The sequence below is a fragment of the Tauraco erythrolophus genome, chromosome 7 (genome assembly GCF_009769465.1).
Source record: "Tauraco erythrolophus isolate bTauEry1 chromosome 7, bTauEry1.pri, whole genome shotgun sequence".
NCBI lineage: Eukaryota > Metazoa > Chordata > Aves > Musophagiformes > Musophagidae > Tauraco > Tauraco erythrolophus.
Window position 1 is genome coordinate 22,077,446 of NC_141471.1, and position 18,864 is coordinate 22,096,309.

Here is an 18,864-nt window from a genome sequence, read left to right on the forward strand (position 1 = left end):
GCCAAGCTGGCCAATTAGTATTCCATATCATGCAGCGTCATGCCCAGTATAAAAGTGAGGGACAGCTGGAAAGAAGGGCCTTTTGCACTTTTGCTGCTTCTGCTCTTTTGCGCTTTTGCTCTATTGGTCCCCCCCCCTCCGCACCCCCCTCCCCAGTACTCCCACTCTCGGAGTACTCTCTCTCTCTCTCTCTTCCCTTCTCTATTTCAGGGCCTCACGTTCGTCTGGGATTGCAGCTTCGGGACGAGACGGGCTTCGCACAAGAGGGGGTGGTGAGCATCTACACTGTGTATTAAATCATCTGTATTAAATTGTTCTTATCTCAACCCACAGGTTTCCCGTTCATCCTTCAATTCTCTCCCTCATCCCTGGGGCTGGGGGAGGGTGAATGGGCGACTGTGTAGGGGTTGGTTGCCAGAGCGGCCTAAACCACGACAATTTTTACTTCACTTTTCCAAATCTTTATCTATCCATAACTATGTCAGGAAGAGGTCTGTGTTCTTACACATTTTCAAAAAATTTTAGCTGAAATTTCTAAAAGAAAAATACATAATTTAAAATATATGCTAAATCAAATGAGATTACAACAGAGTTCAGAAAGATAAGAAGCCCAGGAAGTCTGTTCCTTTAGCTGCGGATATGATCTAATACTCTCAGAGATTGTGTCCACAGAAAGTGAAGAAACAACTATAAGATGTGATACTGTGTTCTTCACGATTACCCATGGCACTGAGAGTTTCAAGCATCTTCTGGGTGCGGAAGCACATTTAGTATACAAGATTGTATGCAAGTATACTTCTTGTATATTTGTACAGTATACAAGAAGTACATTGTGTATACAAGATTTTTGCTGGACTGCGTAAACATATACAGCCCATGAAAGGTACGGCAAATTCTCATGGATATGAGCTCCCTAGAGCCCTGGAGAGCTACAGCTGTGTAGTGCTTAGTGCTTCCAGAGGCTCCAACACCTTCCTGCAAAACATCCTCTGAATTGTGTACAAGCTAGCTTGGTAGTGGAAACAATTTAACATGCAAAAGAGGAAAAAGCTAGCAAGATGAATCCCACTATCTGGCATGTAATGAAAATAAAAAACCTGTAGTGAAGTCTCATTGAACAATTCTGTATCTGTCAGTCTGGGGAGATTGCACTCCAGCTAATACTGACCTAGTTGTGGGCTAAATCTCATCATTTTAATTTAAAAGTAACAAGCATGTATTTCACGAACTAGTCAATGTGTGTAGGCATTCTGTGCCCACACTGTTTCTAGACTGCATGCACAATCTTAATCATGAAGAATAGAAACCAACAGAAATAGAGCTATCACTTCATTCACTGCAGAGTGAAAAGCTCAGGAGTGAAGATACTCAATACACGCTTCATGGTGATTTTTAGAAGAATTTAGCAGGATAATCTGCATGAGATGAATGTGTGAGTGCAACTTTTATACTTGTTTCTTGATCTTTCTCCAAGGTGCCTTTGCCAGCTGGTTCATTTGTAGTCCATATGTGAACAGCATTCTTCAGCAAATCCCATTTCCCTGCCCTAAAATCATGACTCAGTTCTAACTCTCCACAGCATGTCCTGTGTGTTAGAAACTCTTGAATTCTTTTTTCAACTTCTATTTCATTTTGGGGCTGGGAAAAGTGCATTTACTTTTGAAGGGCATGAAATATAAACTGCTATTGTCTACTTAGTCATCAGCAGTTACAACTCATGTGGCTATCCTGTACCCTCATGCTGATTTTTCAAGGTAACATATTATCTTCCTGATCTTGCCTGACTCTAGCAGTTGGCATGCTGGAAGGTACTATGTTCCATCTGGAAGGTTAATTAACTGACTAATAACCAAGAAGTCAATGCAGATCTGAATGATGCATGATAAGATAGATCTGTACTCTCCCATCATTCCCAACACGTAGTCTTTAATCACCAGCCAAGGGAGCAGGAAAATCTTATGAAAGACAACCTGTATTTTCATTTCACTAAGCATGAGAGACTTGTGCCAGCTGAGGAAACTTCCCACAGGCTCCATTGAATAATGATGTTATATTTTCTGCTCTACAACCTTAAGACCATGCCTTTGAACTCCTTACACTCCTTGGCAGTCATTGCATATCTTCCTTGGGCTGAAGCTACATCAGAGGCAGACTTAAATTTTTTCTCTAAAACACAAAAACTAGATTAGCAAAATTATATCACAATTCACTGCCACAATAGAGAAGCTCTTAAAAAATTATCTACCTGTTTTCTCTTTATTTCTTTAAACATGAGTTTGAAGTAATAAAAAAAAAAAAGTCATTTTTAGTAACGTTCACCGATCCCATACCAAAATTTGCTACACTCCAGTTCTGCTAGTATCTATGGCACCAATTATTCTTACCCAGCTGGACTGAGTTGAGATAATGAACTACTACTAATTACTAATCAACTCAAGGTACCTATCCTGCCTACAAGAGGCAGGCCATTTCCTCCTGGCTGCAGAGGATGCAACAGCGTCCCTGGTGCCGCAGCCCAGGCTGGTGAGCAAAAACTGGTGACCCTGACGTGATACATCCGTGAGACCCTGGGAAGCCCCGACTCCCTTGCCGAGCCGAGAGCCCGAGCCAAAAGAGCCGGAGCCGGGAGCTCGAGCGAGAGTCCTTCGGAGAAGAAGGTAAAGCCGCAAGCCCTGACGTGGTATTTGCAGGAGGGAAGCGTGCTGGAGTTGGATGAATGGGCCGGGTCTCTGCTCACCCATAAAGCCTTTGTGAAAACAAAAAATAGTAAAACAAAAAGGGGGAATTATGGCACCAATTATTCTTACCCAGCTGGACTGAGTAGAGATAATGAACTACTACTAATTAACTACTCAACTCAAGGTACCTATCCTGCCTACAAGAGGCAGGCCATTTCCTCCTGGCTGCGGAGGATGCAACAGCATCCCTGGTGCTGCAGCCCAGGCTGGTGAGCGACAAGTATCAACAAATATCAAGGAAGAAAAGGATATATTAAAATTATACTATCACATAGGGAATTTTTGTTTTAATTCTCAATTGTATGAGAAGCTCCTGTAGTAAACAGAGACAGAATGCTGAAGCTTATTGAAAACTGAATGTTTTCTGTGTCTCTGACAGATGACCAATAGGATCCTCACTGAATAAAACAGATGTGAAAATAACCTCCATTTCTTGCCGAAATATCTCCTGCTTCATTAAATGAAATTAAATGATCATAAAAAAGTAAAAAAAAAGCATTTTTCAAATTTAAAATTTGCATCATAATGCAGTAAAAATTGTTTATATTAAGAGCTATTCTTGATTGAGCATATAAACTGATATATTAGACCAGTCATGTATTTAGTGCTGAATAACTCACCTCTCAAATGCTGTTACCATATACTGCTAAGGAAAGCTAGTGGTTTTGTACTTAGTCATTATGAAGCAACTTTTTCTCCTGTTGGCTAGTAGTTGACTGATGTCCCGAAGCATTAGTATTCAGATCTCTTTTGAAAAGCATCCATTCTATGTTAATGCAAGAGTTGCTGTAAACATTGTGTCTTTTTTAAAGATAGTAATAATAGCCTATGCCTTTGGTTTCCCTATGAACAAATTACATAGACAATAGAATTCTGCAATTCAAATGTGCATTGTGAATACAGAAGAGAAGCACTTTTAATACCTTTTTCTCTATTATCTGTGAACGGTTAATTTTCTGGGTAAAAATGGGATTATTCCCACAACTTCACATTATTTTGTGTACTTCTACCACACCTGCTTCTTGTATCAAGACATTCTTTATTTTTATCTTTCTTTTTAACAGATTCCCTCTATGTTGTTTTAATCACACATCTCAGTATGTTTTATCTCTGCAGTCCTTTTTTTTTTCAATTAAGACTTGACCAGATAACTGTGTTTCTGATAACAGCTATAACAAGAGGTTTTGTAGTGATGTTATTATATTCTAACACATTATTCAGACTTCCAGTTTGACTTTTTTCACCTCCAGTGCAACCTGAACAAAAATCTTCACAGAGTTGTTGCTTTTGAAGTTTTGGGCTATTGGTTTTGTTGTTTTTCTTTTTTGTTCCTTTATATTCTTGACTTAATAACGACAGTTGATGCCAAAATAGATTATTAGCTTGATAGAAAAAAGCAAAACATCCATGAGGTTAAATTGAGTCTGTGATAGGATGATAATTTCTTGCTGAGTACTTCAGTCTGTTATGAATATCATTATATGTTTCTACATAAAGGGTACATGTGGCAAAGCCATAAACAGAGAACCTTATACGTATGTGGGATTAAGAATTTTCTTTATGGATCTCTTTATGAAATTGAAGGTAGTGACATTTAATTAAACTATTCTGTTTGAAATGCAAAAAAAAAAAAAACCCAAATAATTAAAAAGCCATGTGTATTTGGCTGTCTGCCTTTTAAATCGCACATAGGCCACAGACATCCACTCACTCAGTAATTTCATGAATTCTGTGAAGCTTCAAAAACTTCAGAAATTCCTTAAAAAAAATCTTGTCTGCAGTCTTGCATGCTGTAATGTCCAGGACACTTGAACTTAAACAAATAGATAATCTCATCATTTCCTCAGAGGTTGATATTGGGATCAGTGCTATTTAACATCTTTGTCAGCAACACGGACAGTGGGATCGAGTGCATCCTCAGCAAGTTTGCTGACGACATCAAGCTGTGTGGTGTTGTGGACACTCTAGAAGGAAGGGATGCCATCCAGAGGGATCTTGACAGGCTGGAGAGGTGGGCCTGAGAACATAATAGAGTTCAACAAGGCCAAGTGCAAGGTCCTGCACATGGGTTGGGGCAATCCCATGCACAAGTACAGGCTGGGCGGAGAATGGATTGAGAGCAGCCTGAAGGAAAAGGACTTGGGAGTGCTGATTGATGAGAAGCTCAACATGAGTCGGCAATGTGCGCTTGCAGCCCAGAAAGCCAACCATATCCTGGGCTGCATCCAAAGAAGTGTGGCCAGCAGGTCGACGGAGGTGATTCTGCCCCTCTATTCTGCTCTTATGAGACCCCACCTGGAATACTGCGTTCAGCTCTGGAGTCCCCAGCACAAGAAGGACATGGAGCTGCTGGAGCGGGTCCAGAGGAGGGCCACGAAGATGATCCAAGGGCTGGAGCACCTCTGCTGTGAAGACAGGCTGAGAGAGTTGAGGCTGTTCAGCCTGGAGAAAATAAGGCTCCAGAGAGACCTTATAGCAGCCTTCCAGTACCTAAAGGGGGCTTACAAGAAAGCTGGAGAGGGACTTTTCACAAGGGCATGTAGTGATAGGACAAGGGATAATGGCTTTAAACTGAAAGAGGGCAGATTTTGATTATACTTAAGGAAGACAGTTTTCACTCTGAGGGTGATGAGGCACTGGGAGAAGTTGCCCAGACAAGTGGCTGCCCCATCCTCAGAAATGTTGCAGGCCAGGTTGGATGAGGCTTTGAGCAAGGAGACCTAGTGGAAGAAGTCCCTGCCCATGGCAGGGGACTTGGAACTAGATGTTTAAGGTCCCTTCCAAACCAAACCGTTCTATGATTCAATGATTTCAGTTGCTAACAGATCCAAGAAGCAAATGCCGTTTGCCTTCTATTTCAATTTAACCTGGACCTGCTCTTGACCTTTACCTATTTTGTTTTATTAATCTAATATGTAAAGTTTATTTATGTAGACACATAAATAATGGAAACTGGAAAGAATGGACTTGAAGACATGGTGGAGTATTTTAAAAGATATATTCAGATAATAAATTACAAGAATGAATACAGTCCTTAAAAATTCATCTTAAATAACTGAAGTATCTTCGGGAATAATATATTATGAGCATTTTTATTCACTTAAGAGAAAGACATGTTAAAAGTAAAACAACTTAATTTGAAATTCATTTAAAACTGTTTTGAAAAGTGAAAGTATCTGCTGCTTACACTAACTTCACACAATAAAGTTTTTTTCTTTGTTATTAGAAATTAAGATTACAGAAATATTCAGAGCCTCCATGAACTTCGTGCTAGAGATGAAACTGAGATGCAAATCTTATCCTGAAAAAAAAATACTTCAAAAAAGATAGACAAAAGGTGAAATGAAATGTAATATTATTCTTTGACTGGATGTAAGGAGAAACCTTTTCATCCTGGACAGTTGAGCAGTGGCAGAGGTTGGGTAGTCTCCATTTACGAAAGTTTTCAAGACTCGACTGGGTAAATTCCTGATCTACCAAGTGTGATTTTGTAGTTGACCCTGCTTGGAGCGGGAGGTTGGACTAGAAACCTCCTGAGGCCCTTCCAGCCTGAACTGCACCATAATCACATAGAATGGTGCTATGGTTGTCCTTTACAGTAAAGAATCATGCCAAATACAAACAGAATAAGTACAAAAAGAGTGATCTAAACTTCCAGACTTAATTCCAGGTCCAAGACCACAAAAATATTCTTGCTCACTTTTAACATAGACTAATTTAGTTCAGAAGTTTAATAGTATACACAAATTTTTATGTTCTATCAAACTTCAGTTGATGTAAAACCGACATAACCTGAATTTTCAAAATGTAACAAACTGCCACAGACAGCAGTCTTGCTCAGACCTCTAAAAAAGGCAATATGTAGCATGTTTATTCAGTGAGCCACATGAAATGAGTTTGCCAAGGGTTCACATCACTGCTTGCATTTTTACTAGGGTACTTAACAACTAAAAGTGTGACCATTAAGAATGCTTGGGAAACAGAAAGAAGACATTTTCATGGAAGCTTGAGCTATAATTGCTAATATGGTTAAATGTGTTATTACCAGTTATTTTAATCAAACACCTTCCATACGTGGTGACATTAATGTTTAAAACTTTTCTTTTAAATCATGTCTGGTTTTTGTCCTAATCATTGGAAACTGCCTCTATTTTATATTAAAGAGTGAATTCTGTGGAGAAGAGCTATGCTGATCTTTGGTAGGCTTTAAGTATGGTAGTCAAACATGCAATGCTAATTCTTACACCTGTAGTGAAAGGACTTCAAGTGAAATTAAAACTGAAACAGTATCATCACTTGATCTTGTTGACAAAAATTTTTTATATAGATGCAACTGCAGTGAAGTCGTGATGAAGTATTGTTAATATAAGCTCTGAGATCTTGCTCATTCTAGACACAGAAATGTAAATACTACTAAAGCAAATATTAATATGTGATGATGTAGTAGAAGTGTTTTTTATCTTACCTTTAAGACTCCTATTTGCCTAGAAGCAAACATCCAGAACCAGAACCGAACTCTACAGACTCCAAGGCTAGCTGGGAAGAGTTTGGTAGTAACGATCCTCGCTCTGTTTCCTTCCTTCTGGGAAGATGAGTTTACATATAAAAAATGCTGTCCTTTGCCTTAATAAAAACATAAAAAAACATTTATAGTTTTGCAATATTACTTGATGCTTCAGAGCATAAACATTTTTACACACACACAGACACTGATATCTTTTACCATATAGGCACATACCCTACCTTGGTTGCACGGACATCCTCCATGTTAATACTTTGTGTATTTCTAGTTTTTACGTACAGTGCTAATATAACCTTTCTCAGAGCTCACTCTGCCTTTTTTATCCGTGTGTAAATACTTGATTTGTATTTGAATAACAAGTTTAAAACATGTTGCAAAGACAAACATTCGCTCACAGATTCTAAGAGTCAGTTTGGAGATTGACATTGCAGGAGTCAAGAATGCTGATAGCTCTTACCCAGGAAATTTCCCTGTCATGCATCATAACAGTAGGGAATATCTCAAAGCCCTAAGACTTCTTAGTGGGCCAAAAGATTCACATTTACCTATCCTTCAGCTGCTGCTGAAGAGGCACAAGGTAGCATAAAAGAGAATTCATCATTCAATTCCAAGCAGAAAAAGACGCTTCCCTCTTACACCCCAAAAGGTCAGACCGCAGAGTGTTAAACAGGTGAAACGCAGTTGTTATTTACCACTAAAAGTCTTTGTTTTCAAATGACAGGGCTTATCTTCTCCCAAAGACAGCACCAACGCAACAAGTTAGTTTCACTAAACTGATGCAAAATTTTTCACACAAACATTTCTAGCCATATGAAATCTGTAATGTCAATTTAAGTTGTGCTAGATGAAGCAATGTAAGACATTCAAACCAGTATGAGATTCCTCCAAATAAAGTTGTGCCAATATGCTTAATACAAAGTTGGTACAGCATCACAGGCTTCGTTACATTGCTGCAATGGTATGTATGGTCTGTGCAGTGAATTTATATTCTTAGTAACTAGAGGAAATGAGTTTGCAACAAGAAGGAATTAGATTTGGGTCAGGAATAGATTGATACATACTTCTGGACATTACAGGTTGTCAGTATCTAGGCTGTTGGCAATTCTGACAAGTGATTCCTTTCCTTTATAGCTAATGTGAATATCTCTTGTCCAGTTAATTTACAAGTAAATTACAAAGCTGGACAATTTTGCAAATGCATTTGCTCTAATTTTGTTTTTCTTTTGCCTTGTTTTTTATTAACTTTGTTTGTCTTTCTATTGCTGGGTAATTTCAAACTGCTTTCAAATTCCTTTCCATTGCTGGATAATGGCAAAAAAGGAACCGATTAAATAAGAGAAACTGAAATAGAAAAGCACACAAAATCTCCTTAAAGAGCCAAGGGCTGGTGGTTGTTTTGTCATTACACTGCATCAAAGAAACAGCAAGAACGCAAGTCAGATTACTGATTTTCAAGGAACAGCTTGCCTGGGAAACCTGCAATAGTTTCTACCTCTGCATGTTTTTTCTATCTGTTTCCAAGAGGAATAAACTTCTGCATTTACAGCCTGCAATAAAAACACAAACTACTATGGATGTCTGTTTCCTCAAAATGAAAAGCTGTGATTTGTGCAGATAAGAAGTTTCCTCATGATAAGGTGAGCAGTTCCTGCAGCAGGTGCAGAATCCTCTAAGGGAAAAGGGAAGATAAATGAGTAGCACAGAAATGGTTACAGCCACATGCTGATAAGTTGTCTCTGCTGATTTTGGAAACATAAAAAACCAAAAAAGAGTCAAAACTTGGAGATCATGGTGTTTATAAATTCAAGAGAAAACCAGTAGAGATTGTGATACTTCTACACTGAATACTAACTGTTCTTTGCCGATTAGATGAAAATTACAGTAGCGTTTCTAACCATTAAATCTTCTGGAAAGGAAAGCTCAGCGTTTCTCAAATAGAGATTGGTACATTTATGACGAAAATTAATATTTCCTCCAGATTTATTATATTATATACTCTACATGATATATTATATGTTTTTATATTTATATGATCTAATATATAAATATAGATTTCTGTCTGCATAACACAAAAAACTATAATTGGCTGTCAATAAATTTCATTCTCCTAACAATCAATAGGCATTCTGGTAGTAGTCTGTCAGCAACAGCTTGTAGGAGCATCTAGGGACACGGTTCTGTATGAATATTTCTGTCATGCCAATATCAGGGAGATAAGTTAAAACAAGACCTTACGTAGGAATTTTAATTATGTGCATTCACACACACTGCTCCTCAGCCATTATCTAAGGACCAGTGTACGATTACAATTTTTCTAGAATTCGTTGAGATGTCACCACACTCCAGGAAAAGTAGATTATTCAAAATGTTGACAAGGAGAGGAGTACTATTGCAATGTTACACTTTCAGAGAATTCAACTTTTAAAGTCAGACTGTTTGTACAGCAGAAATTTCTCATTCATACTGCAGTTATATTAACAGAAACCATGAGTATTGGGATTTGGTGCATTGGGTTTCATACAGACATTTCATTTGAATCCCATGACTTCTATAAGGAGTGAACAAAATACTAGTGAAAGGTGAGGAAAACGCAGAGCTGATGATTGGGAGAGGCAAGATAAGAACAGATTAAGATGGGTTCTCAGAAAAAACAGTTCTTGAACATGAGTTAGCTAGAGGTTAGCAAGATGTCTTAATGTTGCTTTGTCCAGGTGAAAGCTGATATTGGAAAAACAAAGCTGATACTTTTGTGAAGCTGCCTATAAAAACGCCTACAATGCAACAAGTTCTTCCAGAGATTGACTACAGCGCAGTCAGGGTCATCAGATGGTCTCAGTCAAGGTGCTACATAATATAAACTACACTGTGTGCTCAGGTGACCTAAGAGAAATGGATGGCTGGACTATTATTTGCACCTTTGTTTATCCAAAGGTTTTCAGCCATTCAACAGCACACGGATTCACTATCACGACATTTCTGAGCAAGACCTGATGGAATGTCTCTATTACACATGATTAATTTCAAATATATCCTCTTTTATTGTATTAAAATGTTCATATATGTAGTTGTCTAAAAGTTTTCAAGCAGACCCTTAATTAATAATATCATTGCAGACTTGGAGACAGTTACCACATTTGTACAGGCATGCTGTACTGTTTTAGAAAGAAGCCTGTTATGTCCTAGATGTGATGATTAATTAGTATCTTCACATTATATTTAGCAGCTCATTGTCTAGGAAATTACTAAGCAAATGCTTCAAGATGAAGAATTATATAATCAGGATCACCCTGAAAAGACCAATCTATAAAAATACAGTGCTGCTGAAGCAATGATTAAAAAGGTTGGCAATAGGCTACTATGCCAGGTTGTTTGGGTTTGTGTTCAGACAGAACTAGAAGTTACTAGATAATATAAATGACAAGACTCAATATGTTAAAACACTTAATAAATTTTTTGCGTTTCTTTCTTGTGATACATATCCCCTATTGTAATTTTAGTATAAAAGGGAACATTTTAAATATTTGTTGGAACTGCTTTGTGAACTGTACTAATTGCTCACTGATAACACTGAGATCTGCTATTATGTTGTCATTAACTGATGGAATTTTTTAATTTTAGTTCAGTGAATATTTCATTTTCCCAAAAGTGATGTAGGACACATGCCAATACCTGGTGTATGGTCAGTATCAGGACCCATTTGTCCAGTGACAGCACTGTTGCTAATATTCCAGTCAAATTGGTCACTAGGGTCTTGTGTTAATCCACATACAGTGGTCCATTCTTGATCTTGTGTTTCAAAGTTACAGCTTCCAGGAATACTTGTGTAGTAACCTGAAAATACAGCAGAAAGTAGGTTATCATGCCAGCTTTTATACATAAAAGGCTATAAAGAACATGCTTTATGCGGCCATGGAAAGGATTCTGTTTGGCTAATGTTATGATTCTTTGTGTGACATCTATTGAGGTAAATCATATACAATAGTTACTAAGGAAAAAAAAAATCACCCTTTGCTTCCTGAACAGGAACAAACAGCTTTACACCTTATTACAGATATATGCCCATGTAAGTCTTGAGGACAAACTGATTACTTCACCAATTTTAGCTATTATTCAAAGTGAATGGACAGAATGATTCCCAGCCAATTAGCTAACAAAACTGGAGTCCACTTCCACAGTGGCATTTTTCATGAATATATGTTGGCTCATCATTGTGAGTCTTATGCATGAAGGCAGTTTTATGATGAGAGAGAAGTTCTAGTGAGTAGGACACTGTCAGAATTCAGGAGTTCTTTGTTAAATTTCCCATTTCTAGGTCTGCCTCTGATGATTCAGGTGATTTTGGAAAAGTAATTTATCAAGAAAATAATACAAATGCTGCAGTACAGATGAATCAAATAGCATCACAAACTCTTCTTTGGTTTTTAAAGGTCTTTTGCTTAGCTACAAAGCAGAGGCAGCTACATGATTACTAAAGGAGAGTGAGAAATATCCCTGTGAGAGGATTCTGGGAAAAGCTTCCAAACTACTAAACATCACAGTCAGTCATGCATTTTAGAAACAGATCTGACTGTGACTATTTCAGAGCTTCAAATAGATTTGAGGAATTAGAGAGTGTTTCTTGATCTAGAAGTATACTGCAATATTAAAATACAATTATTCATGTATCATTGTGTAGGTATGAGAGATACAGATAAGAAGAGTAGATTTAATTACCTTTTAGTAATCTGTTTTGTTATTTTCCTATTTTCTACTTTGATCCTACAAGAACAACTGATGCCATTCTTTGTAAAAAGAATTGTTATTATTAGAACTTACAATTATCATAAACGTGTTCTGTATGACCAAGATCTGCATGCACACTGACTGTTAACTCTGTGACCTTGCTTTTCTGTAAAAATTTGTCACCTTAGTTAAATGTATAGGACAAATATCTTAAAAGAAGAATAATTTTGATTCAGTGAATAGCCTGTATCCCACTGAGTGCTAGGAGAAGGATTTGTACTGTGCTCTTGCTGTACTGTGAGGGATGGAAGTGTCTGTCATAAGGAGAGACTGAGAGAGCTGGGACTGTCAGCCTGGAGAAGAGAAAGTTCAGTGGGATTTTGTCATTGTGTACAAATACTTGCTGGGTAGGTGTAAAGATGACAAAGCCAGACTTTTCTCAGTGGTGCCCAGTGTCAGGACAAGAGACAGTGGGGACAAATACAGGAAGAACTTTTTAAGGTTAAGAAAACGTGGGGTTTTTTGTGTGTTGTTTTTTTGTTGTTGTTGTTGTTGTTGTTGTTGTTTTGTTTTGTTTTGTTTTTTAATACTGTCAGGCTAGTCAAACACTGGCACTGGTTGCCCAGAGAAGTTGTGGAGTCTCCATTCTTGGAGATATTAAAAAATTGACTGGCACAGCCCTGCGGAACTTATTGCAGTAGATCCTGTTGCAAGCAGGAGGTTGGACTAGATGATCTCCAGAGGTGCCTTCCCACCAGAACTGTTCTATCCTTGTGTTAGTACTATTCACAGCATGGCCTTTGGGAATCGTGAAAGGAATATACAAGTGCACTGAGCATCCACATTGATGTTGCATTACAAGCATCATGTAAGCCTAATAAAGCCTAACTTCAACACCAAACACCCTCACATGCAGGTAGGGAAAAGAAAGGAAACCATTAATCAAAACAGCAAGTACAATTGTCTTGTACAGTTCTAACAAGATCAAAGTCCAAATGCATTTGTAATTTATATTATTCATAATAGATTACCTGACTTCAGGAATGTTACCCTACTATCTTAACAGTGCATTCAGAAGGCAATTATTAATAAATATTTATGAACAATATTTACAGGGTTGATGGAGCCAGCTGACATATCTGCACCTGTTGGGTACATTTATTTAATGGTAAACAGAGTCTATTTAGAAACCAGCAGAAGAGGATTGTTCCTTTTATCTGAATAATTGCTTTTATTTCAATAATTCAAGCACTCCTCTAGTTGGTTCATCAACACTAAGATTTGCTATTAATCAAATCTGGCCGTATAATTTGCTGCAATTCATGAAAATTGAAACCGCTTTCATATGTGCTGTTTTCACCTCAGTACTTCCAGTGGGTTACTGAAAGAGAATGAAAATTTTGCAAGATTGCCTGACTGGATTGAATGAAGCATAGAGTAAGTAATTTCAGAGAGTTTTTTTCTTTTTTAAAAAAAGTCCACCAGCTTACGGGGATACAATTCATGTCATCCAGATGCTGTCGTAAATCCTGCACAGAGGAATTGCTGCTGAATAGATTGAGGTCCATTTACTTCTTTGCAGTTACACTGGTATAAAACCGTAGTAGAATGTGAAATAAGCTTGGACCTTGAGCTCAGAGTAAAAGAGAAAATTGCAGACAAATGCGGTCATAACCACTTGTGATGGGGCATGTAAGACTGTGAAGGGTTTTCTTTGTGCCTGCTCTGCTCTCTTTTGTTATTCAGCAGCTCCTGTTGCCTTTTTGTTAAAAAATGATATTTCTGTACCTAAAAGGCATTATGTGCCCGTTAATGTTGTTTATTTCCATCAGTAAGATATATGGCTCAAGGAAAAGGTGTGTTTATCCAAATGTAAGGCCTCATTTGTTGAAACTAAGATATAGCAGATAGGGACATATTATGCTTTAGGCTTATCTGGGTATTCTGTATGCCAGATTACAGTATCTATCCTCTATTGTTAACTTGATATATTGTCAACAGCAAGACTAAAGACTGATTAAAACACTTTGAGGTAACTACAGTCTTTCTATCTACAATAAAAAGATATATCATTGTATTTATTTAAAGTGAATATCAATTTATTTATTCTTTCTTCCCTTGGAAAAGTTTTTCTGCAGTATAACAAAGGCTGTTGCTTTACTGTGATTCAAGATCATTTATGGCTTGAAATGTTTCCCTCTATTATCTGACTAAGAAAAGAGAGTTGATGCTATCACAGTCCTTCCAGACAACACAGGACACCCTCCCTGTGCAATGAAGCTACTATATCCTGTAACAATATTTACAGAATAAATCAAGTGCCTCAATAGTTTTTTGAATATCTTTACAGAGCAGTTTAAGTTTGACAGCAAGTCAGACTTGCTGTGTCTCTGTTAGGTCTGTAAAATGCTACAAGGGTGAGTTTACAGAGTATTTTGCTGCACTTACTTTGTCCATCTCCAGAAAAAATATGAATATTACATACAAGACATACAGAATATCTGTTTACAACCTATCTTTTCTTGGAATCTGCTAGAAAAAGTATCCAGTCTTCTAAAGTTATTATTCAATGTAGATTCATTTCCATGAATATGAATATGAATATGTTCACCGAAACACAAAGCACTGCAGGAGGCAGAAACCAGAAATAGAGACATAAGCTTCAGCACATGTACTTCAGAAGTGTTGTTTACTTCTATGGAAACACTAAAGAGGAAGAAACTCCAAGCTGAATCTCCTATAGTGACATCTTCACATGTATTTCAGGTTGTAAGTCTGCTGTCTGGCTAAAACTATGTCATTTACATCACCCAATAAAGGGTCAATATTTCTGTAACTGTCCAGGCAAAGTATTTAGTAACCTCATGCAAGAGAAAAAGCAAGGGATGGCCAACTATTGTTTGATTCCAATGAAGTACTTGGACTTCAACACAATGTGAGCATTGAATCGATGCATGTGATGCATTTACTTTATCTACCAAGGTTACCTTTGATCATATCTGCATTATGGCAAAATTTGGCAGTCCAGCACAAAGACTAAGAGTTAGATTGATTATTGAATTGTATATATGGACTGCTTAAACTTCCTACTCCAAAAGTCTGGTCTGGACAGTGACTGCAAATAAACAAAGACATGGATCAGGAATAAAGGCATGATGTTTTACTGGTTTTGAGTTTCAAGTCTGAATTGGAAAGCCTATTAACCTAAAGGTCCAGATTTTCAAAATTGAACTGTGTCTTTCCATCTCAAACAGCATTAGTAAAGAATACCTGCAGAAAAATTTTGTCTTAGTATTCACTAAGACTGCAAAAATATAAATAGAGTAGATTATGTCCAACTGTTCTGTAATAGAGTAATAGCAAGAAAATATTTTCATAGCTTTGCAGTAGCAGCAAGAACAAAGAACAATGAACACATAATAGCAACATAACTCAGATCACAAAGACAGGATTAATCTCAAAAGAAAGACAGATTTGTTTTTAAATAATAATTTTTAGAGCAGAATCATGTCTAAATGTTATTGTGCATTAATTTGCTTACTTATCTTTCTTATTCAACATTGACAGCTCAACATGCTTTCAGCTTCATAAATGAGTTTACATTTCTTCTCAGAAAGAAGAAATTCTCTTAATTTGTCTTGTAACCCATGGATATTAATCTTTAAATCTGTTTTTAGTCCTTAAGCTGTTTTTTTAGTTTATTTTTTTGTTTTTTGTTTTTTTTTTTAATATATTAAATCTTTGGTTTGAGTAAGTTACACTTTTGCAACTAAATCACACTAAAATACTTTTTTTCAGCAAATGTCTGAATGTCTCTGAGGATCTGAAAATGTCAGACCTTCTGTGTTGAGGAAGCAGGCAACCTGCTTGTAATTACCTTCTGAACAGCTGTGTGAATTCACCTAAGATATGCTACAGAATTTAAAATTATAATTTTAACTGGAGATTACATTAATATACAAAGAGATACTTACTGCAGTCCCCTTCATCTGATAGGTCTTCACAGTCTGGTTTATAGTCACAGATGAACTGAGACTCTATGCAATTCTCACTCCCACACACAAAATCAGTGAGGGCTGGGCATTCCCTGGGATTCTCTCCAACTGAAACCAACAGGACATTTAAATCAATATTGCAATTAAATCAAAGGATGCTGTTTTTATTTCTTTAGCTATTGTACACTATGACTTCAGAGATTTACTGCTTCCAACAGATGTTATTTGGTCTTACTCTTTTAATGGTGCCTTATGTGTGTCTAGACTACTCTATTGGCCTTGCTCAACACTTCCAGGATGGGTTGTTTTGCCTGGAAGAAAATTCAGTTCAGCATCAGCACAACTGTTTCCCCAGTGTAGTTGTTGTGCATGTTCCATAAAAAAGGGATGTGAGCTGTTGAAAAGTAGACAGGCTGAAGGCTTTATTCTGCTCATAATTACAGGATATCATTTGGAAAATAAGAACACTTTAAACTAAGAAAAAAATCAGTTATACAACACTGGTGTAATGCATAAACCTTTAAAGCCTTTATAAGATGTTTAAATTTTTGAAGAGTTTAGAGAAACTTCTAAGGTGAGTGTGTGAACTGCCCAGAAATTCCTGATATGATATTTGATATGGTAATCTGGTTTACAACAACAATTTTTCATCATCTCTGACAGTGAGTGAAAATTGTGTCATAAAATGAGAGTAACTTAGTAACTTGTACACAAAGTGTTAGGACCGAAGCCAAAGAGTGCTGAGATTCAGCCATCTCTGGACTGTCAGACTATAAAGAAACTTACATTAATTATTTTCGAGTTCAATGCACTGGGTACATAATTTCAATTAGCATTAATTGAAACAGTTCAGACAATCCCAAATGCAATATTTAAGATGCACTCCTATTAACCTAAGATTGTTTTTCAGTCTAGAGGTCCAAGTTGTGCAATAAGACATTTAGGAGAGTGCATTTTGACTCTATTCATGGTAATATATCTTATTTTTTCCTTCAAACATGACTAAAATGTGACGCATCATTAAACACAGTCTGGACAGAACACTTTGATACATACCTTTGTGCAGGCCCATATTTCCAGAAGGGGAATTTATTGTTGTCAGGGTATTAATCTCCTCAAATAGAAGTACTTACCAAATTTTACAGACTGAGAAACTACATTCTCATTGAAGTAAAATAGGAAAGCAGAACCAAATTTTTGTTTTAGTTTAAACATGTGCACAGGTAATATTAAACATCACAACAACACAACATTAAAATGCAATTCAAATCTTTAGAATGGATAGTTCAAAAAAAATTGGGTAATAAGGTTGGTTACCTGTAGGACCTGACTTAAATTTCAGTGTTGAAATGTATACGTTCCTGAGCATTGCTATAAATGAAATCCGGTTTCAAATTTATATCTGTCTTGTGGTTTTGGTTTTTAATTTTACACTACCCATTTGAACTGATCCTATTCGATGTCAGGGAACCCACAGACAAAAGCATTGCCATGAATGCCTTAAATACAAGAAAAACTATGGCTGCTTTTTATAGAGAATCCATGTGGCAGAGAACCCTGAGCAGAGGAGTAGACTCTTGAGAAAAAAAAAAAACCTGAAGCACTTGTGATGTTTAAGGTAGCTTTCACATTTCTCTCAAATAATATATAAAGTTTGATTGAACTATCAAAAACTCACTAAAATGGCTTATCTTATAGTATGGAAAGTCACAGAATCACAGAATAGTTGAGGTTGGCAGGGATCTCCCCAGATCATCTAGTCCAACACCTGCTCAAGCAGACTCTACTACAGCAAGTTGTGCAGGACCGTGTTCAGTTGGGTTTTGAATATATCCACAGATGGAAACTCAACAACCTCTCTGGACAACCGGTGCTTGTGTTTGACCACCTCCACAGTAATAAAAGTGTTTTATTGTTTTCTAGATGAAATTTTTGTGTTTTTTTTTAAATTTATGCCCATTTCCTTCTGTCTTGTCAGTGGGCACTTACGAGAAGACTCTTACTCCTTCATTGCCATTCCCTTTCATGAACTGGAAATGATACACTGGAACATTAAGTCACTTCCTTAAGTCACTCAATGATTTAAATAATGATAGAAATTATTTAATGGCAGAGCCATTAGGGTACAATAATTTTCACTCTTATTTCACTGCATATGAAAGAAGGTACATTATCACCATACAGGGGAATGACATTTGAAAATCCATGGCTTTGTGATTGATCATATTCCTCACCTTTACCTCCTTTAATCTTTAATCAAGACAAAGTTATGTTACTCTATCATTTATATCGAGCACTTAATATTAATTACAGTTATTCTTTTTTAATAAGTTTCTTTACAGCACTTCAAACATACCAGAAACCAACATTTCAGAATATTACTCATTTCTTAGCTTATCTTAAAGTAAAACATGTGATACAAACACAGTCTTAGTGAAAACTTGTATCTCAACAGATTTGAAAGCCATAAACTCTAAACACAGAGTCATATATCTCCTTTTGGAGTAAGACTTTAATTATACATAATTTTTAGTGATACAAGGCTACATTTATGATCGTGATGGAGAACCTACCAGAGGCTTTGGCAGAGATAAAAATAAAATCCCTCTCAGAATTAACATACCAGCAGTAGTACAGCATCATCAAACTAAACATTCTGAACTTCTACTCAAAATTATGGCATTAAAAATCAGGTTTCAGAGTACACACTCATTCTAATCAAAACTCCTACACCAGCTAAAAACTCAATCAAAACAAGAAATACAGTGAGTTTTAACCATGAATTACAACTCCAGCATCAACAACCCTAGTAACCAAACGGAGGTCTACACAGAAGTTGCAACTTAGAATTTTCATTGTTACCAGACATTCTTTAACTATAATATAA

At 36.8% G+C, this 18,864-nt stretch overlaps 1 protein-coding gene across 1 annotated transcript in view; it reads right to left on the reverse strand.

Annotated features, from left to right (window-relative positions):
• Positions 1-18,864, reverse strand: part of MALRD1 (MAM and LDL receptor class A domain containing 1) — a 272,026-nt gene that overhangs the window by 74,622 nt on the left and 178,540 nt on the right. The window contains 3 exon segments of the mRNA XM_086614885.1: positions 7,204-7,361; positions 10,930-11,091; positions 15,957-16,085. Of these exon segments, the coding sequence (XP_086471011.1) occupies positions 7,204-7,361; positions 10,930-11,091; positions 15,957-16,085 (449 nt within the window).